Source organism: Diabrotica virgifera, chromosome 6, assembly GCF_917563875.1.
Source record: "Diabrotica virgifera virgifera chromosome 6, PGI_DIABVI_V3a".
NCBI lineage: Eukaryota > Metazoa > Arthropoda > Insecta > Coleoptera > Chrysomelidae > Diabrotica > Diabrotica virgifera.
This window is the reverse complement of record NC_065448.1, coordinates 174764961-174779239: the sequence shown is the minus strand read 5'-3', so window position 1 is coordinate 174779239 and position 14279 is coordinate 174764961. Positions and strand designations below refer to the sequence as shown.

General features: G+C 31.6%; 1 protein-coding gene across 2 annotated transcripts in view; it reads right to left on the bottom strand.

The window, feature by feature from the left end:
• Window positions 1-14279, bottom strand: part of LOC114329913 (putative epidermal cell surface receptor) — a 252253-nt gene continuing 237974 nt past the window's right edge. For both annotated transcript variants that reach the window (XM_028279190.2, XM_028279191.2), the window contains 3 exons: window positions 12949-13808; window positions 627-854; window positions 1-170 (listed from right to left, as the gene is read on the bottom strand). In XM_028279190.2, coding sequence (XP_028134991.2) covers window positions 163-170; window positions 627-854; window positions 12949-13808 — 1096 coding nt within the window. In that variant the 3' untranslated portion in view covers window positions 1-162. The remainder of the gene's footprint in view (window positions 171-626; window positions 855-12948; window positions 13809-14279) is intronic.

Below are 14279 nucleotides of genomic sequence, written 5' to 3'. Positions count from 1 at the left end.
TTTACAAACGTAAATAAATATATAATTTATTCATACTATATTACAAGTTAATACTATATCTTCTTTCTACAAGTACAATACATGTAAGTTCTTAATAATACACACATTAACAATTTAAATATATATACTAAAATATGTACATTTGTAGTTTTCTTCTTATCCTCATAAACCTAAAACAAAAAATTATTATTGCAAAATACTAATATGTTTTGTACACACTTAATTATGACAAATTAATGAATTGAAAAGAAAAGTACTTTAAAAGTATTTAAAGCATTTATTTCCTAGCTGAGTGCTTTCGGTTTCGAACACCATCTTCAGAGCTATAGTCAAAAAAGTACCACTACAACAAAGGGATCCCATTGTTCAAAAAATGAACAATTGATTCAGAATTCCGTCTGTCGCCTCAACTCTATCCACATGGATAGGAGGATAGGGGCTTGCACCCGTAGTCTATACTGTCTAGACCCGTAGAAATAGAAGTCTTTATCCGATAAACTGAGCATAGCCGTACATACAAACTAACTTTCTGGTAGCGGTGTGAAACTGTCTACAGGGTCAAACTACTCTTTGAAATCAATGATAGATATTTCAATAATTTTACTATTAAAAAATAAAACCTTTACCCATTGTTTCCTGTTGTATTTCAACCTTATATGAAGGATTATCATAAGCAGACTGATTGATTCGAGATGGTGGTGTGATGGCAGCCTTGTTTTGATTATGTCGTCGAATCAAAATCAGTAATAGTACCAAAGTACTCAATATGGCAATCGCTGCTAATATTGCTACAATGACTAGAGGACCATAGTAGTCTCCTTTGGGTTCAAGATGCTCCGCTCTGGAGAGTTTATCTGAAAAATCACACACATTTTAATAATTAAGTTTTATGTTATTTGTTATGTAAAAATAAAATATTGTTATGACAGTTCCGTAAGATTGATCCACATATTCAAGATGTCATCGAAAAAAAAACCGAAACGTGTAGCGAAGTGTAGAATGTTAGAAAATGTATATTCGCTGTGAGTTTCGCCGGTAGCGTTCTCTCGCGGTGTGAAAATTGTACTTTTCTTGTAAAATTGTTTAAGTTAAATGCATAATGCACAAAACTGCCACTAACAGCGCTGGCGAAAACTATTTAATCCCCTTAACTAATTTAATTTAAGTTGACGACTCATAGAACAGTATTCAGTTTTAGTTTTTGAAGTTTATAGTTGTCAATATGTTAAAGTATTGTAAACAAGTTGATACCAAGAGTAACATTGGTTATAGCCACGGTTCTTAGACATTACTACGGTTGCCCAGATCGACTCACCAATGAACATTAAGGGTGCGATTACGTCACGAGTGTACTGTCATTTGAATCGTAATATGATTTTTTTCGAATCCTGAGAAAACTAATAAGTATTTTAGAAAAATTTAAACGCAGAATGAAAAATTACATTATTACCGAGGCCGGAAAGCCCCTTAGATTAAACAAGCACTTTCTTTTGAATGAAATATTTGAAATTAAATATCACACTTCGCTTTTATTTTCAGCCCTGTAACTTATTAAAATAAACATTATAGAAGTTTTCAGGGACTTTCGGCCCTCGGTAATAATGTAGTCTTTTATTCTGAGTTTAAATTTTTCAAAAATATTTGTTAGTTTTCTCAGGATTCAAAAAAAAAATTAATACAATTAAAACACATTGAGAATTTTGACATGCGTCAAAATTTTGCATTAACTCAATGTAAAATTCTAAACTATTGAATTCCAGCTTCCCTAATTATTTTACCTCAAAAGACATTAGAAACTATTTGTAGAGGATTGAAATCTGTATTGAAAACAACTGTTAAAATTGGTCTACGAATTAAACATATTCCAAAATTTTGTAAAAATATAATACATTTAAGTTTTTCAGATCAAAATTAGGCCACACACAATGCAATAATGTTCACATTTTTGAACTGTCAATATTTTTATTTTATCATTTATTGTTTAAAAACAATACAGTTGATAAGATACCCTCAGTTGCGGAGAAAGTATTAATAATAAAGATTTTTTATTCAATCAATGGTGTGAGCACTGTCAGTTAAAAAGTAACGTGTGGCCTAACATTTACACGCATACCTATTGTAGCAAATGTATCATATTTTTTAAAATTTTGGAATGCATTTAAATCTTAGAACAATTTTAACTTTTGACTTTAATACAGATTTTAATTCTCTACAAGTATTCTCTCATGACTTTTGATGTAAAATAATTAGGGAAGCAGGAATTCAACAATTTAGAATTTTACATTAAGTTTCCTATGGCCCGTTTTACGATTCACCACCCGCTATAAAATAAAATGTGTATTATTTGTCTTATTATTTAATAATAACACAAATAATACACATATATACACAATAGCACACATTCAATGATCGAAAATCATTTAAAAATATGGGATTGTGTACTCTTGTGACGTAAAGTCAAAAATATAAGGCTCCCCACCACCGTCGGTCAAGACAACCGTAATAAAGTCTAATAACCGTGGGTTATAGCGGTGGGATTAAGGAGATATTAAGTAATTTTTTTGGTGAAAACGAGATCTATTGAATTATTGCATAAAGAAATTGATACGCCTCGACACCCTTAGTGAATTTTAAAAATGAAAGAAGAGGAATAAGAACGTAGGCACGTTCAAAGCCAGCATCAGCTTCAAGAAAAAGAGAACGTAACCGAAGAAGTAATAAGTCCTCAGGAAACCACAGTTCAACAGGAAGAAAAGGGTCAGATTTCCCTGGAAAACTTAAAAAAGAGTCAAAAGAAAGATAATCACTTAAAAGTCATACTGGAATGGCTTAAAAATGGAGTAAAACCTATTTGGCAGGAAATAACCAAATATAGTGGAACTATAAAGGCGTACTGGGCTCAATGGAACAATCTCTTTATCTTTCCAATGGTCTGTTTTATATAGGAAGTGGGAAAGTTTCGTTGGAGTAGATATAGTTCAATTAGTCGTAACGCCACAATCACATAAAAGTGTGTTGCAAGAAGTTCATGGCAACCTTTCTGGTGGACATTTTGGAGCCAAAATAACACTAGCCAGAGATCGAGACAGATAGATATAGAATATTGGTCTAAGTAATGCGATTTATGTAACGATAGAAAAGGACCTAGAACAAGAAGTCGTGGTCAGATGGCACAATATCTTTACGGAGAGCTTTGAACAACTTGCAGCGGATATTCTCGATCCACTTTCGATGACAGAAAGAGTAAACAAGTACTTAATGGTGGCAATGCATTATTTTCCAAAATAGCCTGAAATTGCACCCTTTCCTAATCAAGAAGCGATCACAGTAGAAGAACTAATCATAACATAAATATGCTGTATTACGACATGGAGTTCCTTTAGAGTTGCATTCTGATCAAGGACCAAACTTTGAATCAGGATTAAGGTAGGAATTAATGTAAATTTTCCACGATTAGACGGAATGGTCGAAAGACACAATAGAACTATTTGTCAATACCTTTCAATGTTTGTCGCTGATAATCAAAAAGATTGGGATACTTTAATTCCTCTATTCCTATTAGCCTATAAAAGTTCTGAACATGAAGCAACTGATTATTCTCCATCGATGATGATCATCAGAAGAGGAAATGAAGCTTCCTTAAGATCTTATTTTTGGAAGATTGCCTCCATGCGAAGAAGAACGCTCATCGCCGAAATACATCGAAAATTTGAAAGAAGAATTAAAAAAGGTCCACGAATTTGCTTGTAAAAGTTTAAAGCTTCAAAGTGACGAGGCCAAGGCAAGTTCGACATGCATGCTACCGGAACAACTTTCGAAAGAGGTGACCCAGTATGGTTATACAATCCCAGAGGTAAGAAAAACCAATACACCGTCCTGCAGAAAGTAAACGATCTAATCTACCGCATCCAGCTTTCAGCTAGAAGTAAATCCAAGGTAGTTTATATCGAGAGATAATGGGTCTATTGAATAAAAAGAAGAACCTATTTGCTTTTACTTACAAGTATTTAAGTATTTACTTAATACTAATTGAATAAAGTCATTTCTTTAATGCTTTATTTAATTACTATCAAGTAAATACTTAAATACGAGGAAGTAAAAGCAAATACTTCTTTTTATTCAATAGACCCAAATAACTCCATACCATCAAAGTGATCTTATTCTGGGCTAATTAGCAAAATTCATGGAAAAGTTATTTACCAGCAATTTTATTGCTGGAATCGAATTATAAGATCCTATATATTAATAATATAGGTATGCAAAGTCCGCAGATAGTGTGCTACTTTTTTATAAACAAAATGGCGCCGACAAATCGTATTGTTTTCAATTATTGCTATATAACTCCGAAGATTTTAACTTTACATCAAAAACACCCAAATAAAAATTCACCGCAATTAAATTCTGCATAGAGATATGTTTTTGCCGATTTGCACCGACGAAAATTTTCCTCGGAAAATGCGGGTTTTCTCAACAAAATCTCTAATTTTCAAATAAAGTTTTAGGTAAGTAAGTATTAAATCAATAATTAAATAACTTAGTGATATCGACTTTTATAGACGTCAATTACAGTCATATAAAAAACAGCTCCTGAAAATTACTATTTAAATAGTGAAATAATATATTTTGGGCTTGTAAAACTCGATCTATTACATCCTTAATAGTTTTTTATTCCCCGTGACCAAGAAAAACCTAGAAGTTAATTGTATTTGAATTTATTTTACCCCATTTGGGGTTTCCGTTTGGAGACGTCAATAATTGGAAGTGACAAAGTGTTCAGTTATTAAAAACTTTAAAATTTAATATGGACTATGCAGGGAGACCTCCAGATAAACCTCCAGATATTAACAGGATGGATCAAGATGATAATATAGAGAAAAGTAACATCAATATAAATAACACATGGGACGGTAAATCAAAAAATAAAGGAGAAACTGTAAGTAATAAATCTGATATTTCTACAGACAATATAAGAGAACATTTCCTATATCAAAGCAGTGACGTAGGTCCTTTCCATTTATATATAGAAAACAATACTCCGAACTTTAAAGGTCAGCTTAATGCTATCAAAATTGGCGACATTATACTCTCTAATTTTTCGAATTTAGATAACAAAATTACTAGTATTGATTCAATAGGCAAGAATAGAATTAGAATTAAATTTAAAGATTATCAATCAGCCAATTTTTTAATCAATCAAAAAACTTGCTCATTGTTTACAAACAACAATTTAGACGTTTACGTTCCGAAATTTATACTCCATAGACAGGGTATAATTAGGGACATAGATATAGAATTTTCAGAAGAATACATCAAAAATAAAATTAAACAATACGATATGCACTGTAAGTTCGAAGTAGTTTCGGTTAGAAGAATAAATAGAAAGGTAGAGAAACATATCGAAGATAAAACAATAATAGACAAAGTTCCAACAAAATCATGTATTGTTAATTTTAAAGCACAGACTCTTCCTAAATATATCACAATTAATAAAGTGATCAAAGACGTTGAACCATATGTTCAAAAAGTTCTATTATGTTTCTCTTGTCTACGTTTTGGACACCTTGGATTTAATTGTAAAGCACGTCCCAGGTGCAACAAATGTCATGATTTCCATAATACAAAAGATTGTACAGTAAATGAATATACTCCAACTTGTTTCAGCTGTCAAGGTAATCATTTGACTACACACCTAAGTTCATGTCCTGAATTTTCTAGACAGAAACAAATTAAGAATACGATGTCATCATTAAATCTAAATTTCTTTGATGCATGTAAACAAATTCCGAAAGTTTCATATGCCAATATTGCTGCCAGAAATAGTAGTTCTTCCTTGCCAACCAATTCTAATCAGAATGAGCAATCTTATCAAGTAATTCCAAATCAATCAGCTTCATCCGCAAAGAAATTCTCCTCACAAATGTTCTTCAGCAGTAATAACCCAGAAAAAATAAATTTTAAGCGACACCGCCCAAGTTCTCCCAATACTTTGGAATTAGCTAGAAAAGAAATACTTTCTCAAGAAAATATTCCTAGACAAAAAGGTGGTATTTATAATACGTCTAAATATACAGAGCATACACATACAACAAACTTGAAAACACAAGGAGTACCATCCCAATTAAATAATGTAATTTTAGAATTGGTTCTTAATATAATTAGTTCATTAAAACTCACTGAAAATTTAGACAAATCAAAAACAGAGATTATACAACAAATTAATAGATATTTAAGTACGGCAGCGATCTCACAAGAAGACTTACTATCTCAAACATCATGTCAGACACAACTAACCCTTTAAACTTTTTACAATGGAACTGTCGCTCAGCTGTTTCTAATAAACCAAATTTAGAAGCCTTTCTTATTCAAAAAAATGTATATGTGGCCATGTTATCAGAAACATGGTTTAAACCAGAAAAATTTTATAACTTCTCAGGATATAATTGCTTTAGATCTGATCGCCCTGATGGGTACGGAGGCACAGCAATTTTAATTAAAAATAAAATAATTACAGAAGAGATAAATTTATTGGATAATTATAATTTTACTTATACTTGCATGGCTGTTAAAATTTCGTGTATCAAGAAACCAATACATATAATATCCGTATATAAAGAACCAGGTATTAGAGTAACGGTTGAAGAATGGGTCAATTTTTTTCAAAACATTCCTTCTCCATTCATCATTGGAGGGGACTTCAACGCTCACAACATGGCATGGGGTTGCGAAAATAATGATACTCACGGTAAAGTTTTATTAGAGGCGATAGAACAATGTAATGTATTATACTTAAATGATGGTTCTCCAACTCTTGCACTAACTTCCAGCCCATCAGCAATCGATATAACAATATGTACCCAGGACATTGTATCTAAATTAACTTGGTCTGTTATTCAAGATCCACATGGTTCTGATCATCTTCCATTGATCATAGCCTTGGAAAACTCGGAACAAGCAATACAACCTGGTGACAATACACACAAAAGATGGAATTTACATAAAGCAGATTGGAATTTGTATTCATCGAACTTTTATTCGGGAAAACAACCACAAACTTATGAAGAATTAGTTACCGAAATAAACCGATGCGCAACCATTTCAATTCCAAAATCATACAACAATAACAAATATCCTACAAACAAGATACCAAAACCATGGTGGGATAATAACTGCGAATCAGCTGCAAATAACCGCAAAACAGCATATAGACATTATAAAACAAATCCTAATCTTCACAATCTAATTGAATACAAAAAAATTAGATGTCTTAGCAAAGAAAACTTTTAAAATTAGAAAAAAACAAACTTGGATAAATTACTGCGAAAGCTTAAACTCCAACACTCCAATCAGCGACGTCTGGAAGAAAGTAAATCGCTACAAAAACCGAAAGCAGTCCAATCAACTTCCGATAAACACCGAAGCTGCATGGATAGAAGAGTTCCATTTCAAGATTTCACCTCCTTGGGTTCCAAGTCAGATAAATGAAGCTACAGTTACCGTACCCAGAGAAAACTTCAATCTAGAGAAACCATTTGAATTATGGGAATTAAATCATGGACTCAAGCAAAATAATAGTTCATCTCCAGGGATGGACTGTATATCATATTCTATGCTATATTTTCTACCTACAGAATATAAACTATTATTACTACACATTTTTAACACTATATGGCAAAACAAAAATTTAATTCCCAAAGCATGGAAGGACTATATTGCATTACCTATAAAAAAGCCAGGAAAGCCAGATAACAAAGTTGAATCTTACAGACCTATATCTTTAAGTTCCTGTATACTAAAAACTCTAGAGAGATTAATCAAAAATCGGCTTGAATACTGGCTTGAGTCCGAAGATATCCTTCCCAAATCTCAGTACGGCTTCCGAAAATCCAGGTCTACACAAGATGCTCTCACTTCCCTAGTCTCTTCTTTACAGGTCAATTTTACAAATCAGGCGTCGACAGCTGCAGCATTTATAGATGTAACTTCAGCGTTTGATAACATAAATTTAGATATTCTTTATAAAAAATTAGTTAATCTTGGAATGCCACTTAAAATTTCAAATTTCATTGTATCCTTGTACAAGAATAGATGGACTTACTTAAAAATAAACGAGAACCTTTTACCACCAAGGTTAACGAGTATAGGTATACCACAGGGTAGTATTTTAAGTCCACTTCTCTTTTCATTGTACAATATAGATTTAGAACATATAGTACCTCCACACTCTAATATTTTACAATTTGCAGATGATGTTGTGTTGTACACCTCCCATTCTTCCCTAGACATTTGTAGACGTCAACTTGAATTTACATTAGATTGTGTAAAAAATGATTACCATTCTCTAGGCTTATCCATATCAACCACAAAGACTGAAATTTGTTTTTTCTCTAAAAAACGCCAAATTCCTCAAGGCACCTTCAAATTAGGTAGAATAGAATTTCCGATAAAAAATTGTATTAAATATCTTGGGACGTATTTGGATCGTAAACTGTTATGGAAGGATCAAATTCATTCTATTATAAAGAAATCAGAAAATTCTATGAATATCCTTAGAGCTTTTTGTAGAACCGGTTGGGGAGCTGACCCGAATATTGCATTGCTATTCTATCGCTCAATGATTCGACCAATTTTCGACTATAGTTGTCATTTATATGGGTCTGCGTCAACAGGATATCTTAATAAAGTTGAAATCCAAAGGAATAAATGTTTGAGACTCTGTCTCGGTTACTTAAAATCTACTCCTATTACTATTATTGAGATTGAAGCTAAGGAACCACCACTTACTCTACGTAGACAGTTTTGTACAGATAAGTTTGTAGCTAGAGCTATCTCAAAAAACGTCAGCTACTTAAGGACTATTCGTAACTTGAATATATTAGATTTAAGCCATAAATATTGGTGTACTAAAAAAACCCCCATATACGTTGAAAGCTACAGGAAGTTGACAATGAATGAAAACCAAATGTACAAAAACAAAATACCTTTAATTTACACTAAACCTCCTGAAACTCTCTTTTCCAAGGTAATACAAACAAACTACATGGATTCAAACCTTCCAGGTAATATTATCAACAAAATAATTAAAGACAGGTGGCCTATGTTTCAATATATTTTTACTGACGGCTCCAAAATTCAAAATAAAACCGGATGTGCAATATATCACTGGAATTCTGAATACAAAGAATCATGCCGATTGCCTAATGAAGCTTCAATATATACTGCCGAATTATCAGCTTTACTACTTGCGTTAAAATATATAGCCTCTGTTGGTATGGACAATTATATCATTTTCACCGATTGTAGAAGTATTGTGGACAAACTCACTTCTATCCAATCGACAAAAAATCTAAACCACATTGAGATAGAAATTAAGAGTCTATATTATGATTTTACTTCCTCGGGCAGTTCAATTATTATTTGTTGGGTGAAAGGACATTCTGGAATATTAGGAAATGAAGAAGTCGACAAATTAGCTAAATCTGCAGCTTTAACCAAACAAAACATAAGCAACATACTTCTACCAGTAACCGATATAGATAATATCAGTAAAAACCATTGCAAACAAAATTGGCAACGTGTATATAACCAAAGTACAACGGGAATAAATTTTAGAAATTGCCAGCCACTAATTCCCAATGAGAGATGGTTTAAACAAGAATCAAATAGGCTATTTATAAAAACAATAAACAGAATGAGGTCAAATCACGCACTAACCCCAGCATACAAACACAGCATAGGTATCAGTGATAACCCATATTGCGCCTGTGGTGGAATGGGAGATCTACAGCACCTCATATTGGAGTGTGGACTGTACAGACAAAATATTAAAGTAATGTATGAAAAGTTAATTGATCTAAATTGTCCTTTACCTGCCAATTTAAACGAAATTCTTTTTCCAAAAAATAAACAGACGTTACAATGTCTTTACGAATATGTAACGTCCTGTAAATTTAAATTTTAAATAGGCTTAGGTAATAAAATTATAAAATTGTAAAAATATCACACAAAATTGAAAAATGTATCCATTAATATAGTATAACACTCTGTAAATTTAGATAATAAGTAGGCTTAGATATTAACTTAAAATTGTTATTGTAATACCATACAAAAAAACACAAATAGTCTGGCTAATTGGCTCCGTCAAAGCCATTAATAAAAAAAAAAAAAAAAAAAAAAAAAAAAAAACTTAGTGATATCAAAGCTTTCTTGGTATAGATTGTAATTCCAGAGCCGGTGAAAATTAAACGAATATTTTAGCAACAATTCAATTGTTAATTAACAATTTAAGATCGCATTAATAACCAAAATAATCATGATACATTGATCAAACTTATAAAGATTATATTACTCAAGATGAGATGCTTATTTAATATTTTATCGACAAAATTTTGAAAAAAAAAAATAGTTATAATGTGCTGGTCTAATTAGTAAAGTACAAAGAAAGGTTATATACCAGCAATTTTATTGCTGTAATCGAATTTTATGATCCTACATATTAATAATATAGGTATGCAAAGTCCGCAGATAGTGTGCTACTTTTTTTATTAACAAAATGGCGCCCCAAATCGTGTTTTTTCAATTATTGGTCTATAACTCCGAAGATTTTAACTTTAAGCCAAAAACACTGAAATAAAAATTCACCCCAATTTAATTCTACATAGGGGCATGTTTTTCCCAATTTGCTCCGACGAAAATTTTCCTCGGAAAATGTGGGTTTTCCCAACAAAATTTCGAATTTTTAAATACATTTTTTGGGCAAGTAATTATTTATCAATAATTAAATAACTTGGTAAAATAAAAAATTTCTTGGTATAGATTATAACTGCAGAAGCCGGTGAAAATTAAACGGATATTGTAGCAACAATTCAATTGTTAATTAATTAACAGTCGCAATAACAACCAAAATAATCATGAGACATTGATCAAACTTACAAAGATTATAAAGATGTGATGCCTATTTAATATTTTGTCGACAAAATATAAATTTTTCATTTTTTTACATAATCTTTAAATGTTAAAAAAATAGTTATAAACAAATTAACATTTCTCAGAAATTGTCTATTATATCATAATTTTAAAAAATACTTAAAATGCGTATTTCAAAGATCTTGAAAATGAATCCTTTAAAATTTTTTTCCAACCATTTGCAAAAAAGATATGATATGAAACAGCAAAGTAAACATACGATTACTCCGTTGTTTATAATTTGTTTTAATTGTTTCCAAGCTTAAAAGTGAGTTTATGGTACAAACTAATTTCTCTCAAAAAATATCAAACATTAGTTCAATGGTTATATTTTAATTAAAGATTAAAAATGTTTTTTTTTGTAATTTTTAGCGCGAAAGTAGTCTTGATACAGAGCCGGAGCTAAAATGTTCACTCGAAGCGATTGACACGCAGCATACAAATACTACTCTACGTCGCGCGGCGGTCGTCGCTTCGAGTGAGAATTTAGCTACGGTACTGTATTAGTCTACTTTCGCGCGTGTAAATTACAAAAAAAAATATTTATAATCTTTAATTAACGTATAACCATTAAACTAATAATCGATATTTTTAAGTAATTAGCTTGCACTTTAAACTCACTTTTACGCTTTGAAAGAATTTAAAAAAATTATAAACAACGTAGTAATCGTATGTTTACTTTGTTGTTTTATAACTTTTTTGCAAATGGTTGCAAACAAGTTTTAAAGCATTCATTTTCAAGATCTTTGAAATACGCATTTTACCTATTTTTTAAAATTAGAATATAATAAAAACTTACTTTCTGAGAAACGTTAATTTGTTTATAACTATTTTTTTAAACATTTAAAGATTATTCAAAAAAATTAAAAATTTATATTTTGTCGACAAAATATTAAAATAGGCATCTCATCTTTATAAGATTTCAAAGTTTGATCAGTGTATCATAATTATTTTGGTTATTATTGCGACCGTAAATTATTAATTAACAATTGAATTGTTGCTAAAATATTCGTTTAATTTTCACCGGCTTCTGGCACTATAATCTAAACCAAGAAAGCTTTTATGTCACCGAGTTATTTAATTATTGGTAGATAATTATTTATCTAAAACTTTATTTAAAATTTAAAGATTTTGTTGGGAAACCCGCATTTTTCGAGGAAAATTTTCGTCGGAGCAGATCGGGAAAAGCATTTCTTTATGCAGAATTTAATTTCGGTGAATTTTTATTAGGGTGTTTTTGGTGTAAAGTTAAAATGTTCGGAGTTATGGAGCAAAAAATTGAAAAAAACACGTTTTGTAGGCGCCATTTTGTTAATAAAAAAAGTAGCACACTATCTGCGGACTTTGCATACCTATATTATTAATATATATAATCATAAGCTTCGATTCCAGCAATAAAATTGCTGGTAAATAACTTTTCCCAAAAATGGCCTATTCTCCGATAATCAGCCCAGACTATATAACCTGTTGGCTTCAACTGGTCCCTGATAGATCAGTTATTCGAGTCAAATAACTATAAAGGAGGGAGTAGTGTTACGACAGTTCCTTAAAATTAATCCCACATAGAAAAAGTCCCTTAGCCAAAAAGAAGAAGTATTAAGTTCAAGAATATTCGAGATTTCATCGAAAAATCCCGAAATGTCTAGTGAAGTCTGAAACGTCAGAAAAATGTATATCAACATAGGAAGTTGACATTTCATAGGACAGTATTATTTAAATTTTTATAAGTTGTCGGTGTATTAAAGTGTTGTTAACAAGTTGGTGTTTCAATAAATTGGTTTTAAAGTGTAACTATGGATATATTAGAAGAATTTGCTTTTACTTACAAGTATTTAAGTATTTACTTAATATTAATTGAATAAAGTAATTTCTTTAATGCTTTATTCAATTACTATTAAGTAAATACTTAAATACGAGGAAGTGAAAGCAAAGACTTCTTTTTGTTCAATAGACCCAATATAATAAAATAATACCAGACGTCATTACCTTGTTGTGTTGATGCGCCCAACGACGGTGCAGTTCTGGGCTTGGTGATAAAATCTTGTACGTTACTAGTCTTAATTTTTCCATTAGTCAAGTAAACCTCCAACCACAATCTATACCTTGTACCAGGCTTCAAATCCGAGACTATTGTCTTCGTCGGCGAATCCCTTTTAGCTATTTTAAATATACTTTGATCTTCTTTTCCAGAATCACTTTGGTAAATGGCCCTGTAGATGTTGACGTATTTATCTTCAGGGTAAGGTACTCCACTCCAGGATAGCTCAACATTTTGAGATTTAATTAACGATATTTCTAAAGTAACATTGAAACCATACGTATCTACTTCATTAGCTGTTGTAAAATGCAACATATGTTCTGCATGGAGTTCGGTAAGTTGACCCGGGAATGGGATAAAGAAGATTCCAATTTCATATTTTGTATTCGGTTTTAGTTTTTCCAAAGTGTAGCTAGTTACAGCTCGATGTATCAGCGGTGTTGCTGCGTATATTTTTCCATCAATTTCCCTAAATCTCAATTGAACACCATCGATAAATCGCAATTCGTTTTCATCGAATTTCTTCCAAACTACCGTTACCCAGGTTGAATTAATATCCGTAATAGCCAATTCTGGTTCAATCGGGATCATAGGAGGCAATGTGGTTGCTACTATGTCCCTTGGTGTCTTTATCTTGTAAATTCTGCTGCTATGGGTAGTGTGGATATCACGCAAGGTTATTGTTATCTTTATTTTGTATTCTGTGTTTGGTTTTAGATCTTGCAAATCGAATTCCAGTGAAGGTGTTGCTATTAAGTCATTTGGGGGAGCGAAGACTTGCAACATCCAAGCATCCAAGTTGTCATCTCTGAAAATAAAAATCAAATATATTATTAGAACCAAGAAAAATTTATAAGGAAGGATAGGTATGACTGCATTAAAAAGTTGTAGACCAAATGCATCAGGTATTATTGGTCGGTAGAGTTATATTTAGTGAAACTAGAAACTGTACGGAGTCGAGATATCAACTGTGACGTATTCATATGCCTGGATGACTTTGAGAAAGCCTTCGACAAAATACAACATAGACGGCTTGCAAATATATTAAGGAACACAGAAATAGATGACTAGGATGTGAGAATCATTACAAAATACCGATATCAGAAAGCTAAAATTCGAGTAGACCAGCAAAAATCCAAAGAGATTCCAATAAGCAGAGGAGGAATGCATATCAATTAACGGAACATTAGTGAATAATCTCAGATATGCAGACGATACAATACTCCTTGCGGACAGCAGAGAAGGGCTGCAAATTTTGGTTGATTGCACTACGCAGTAC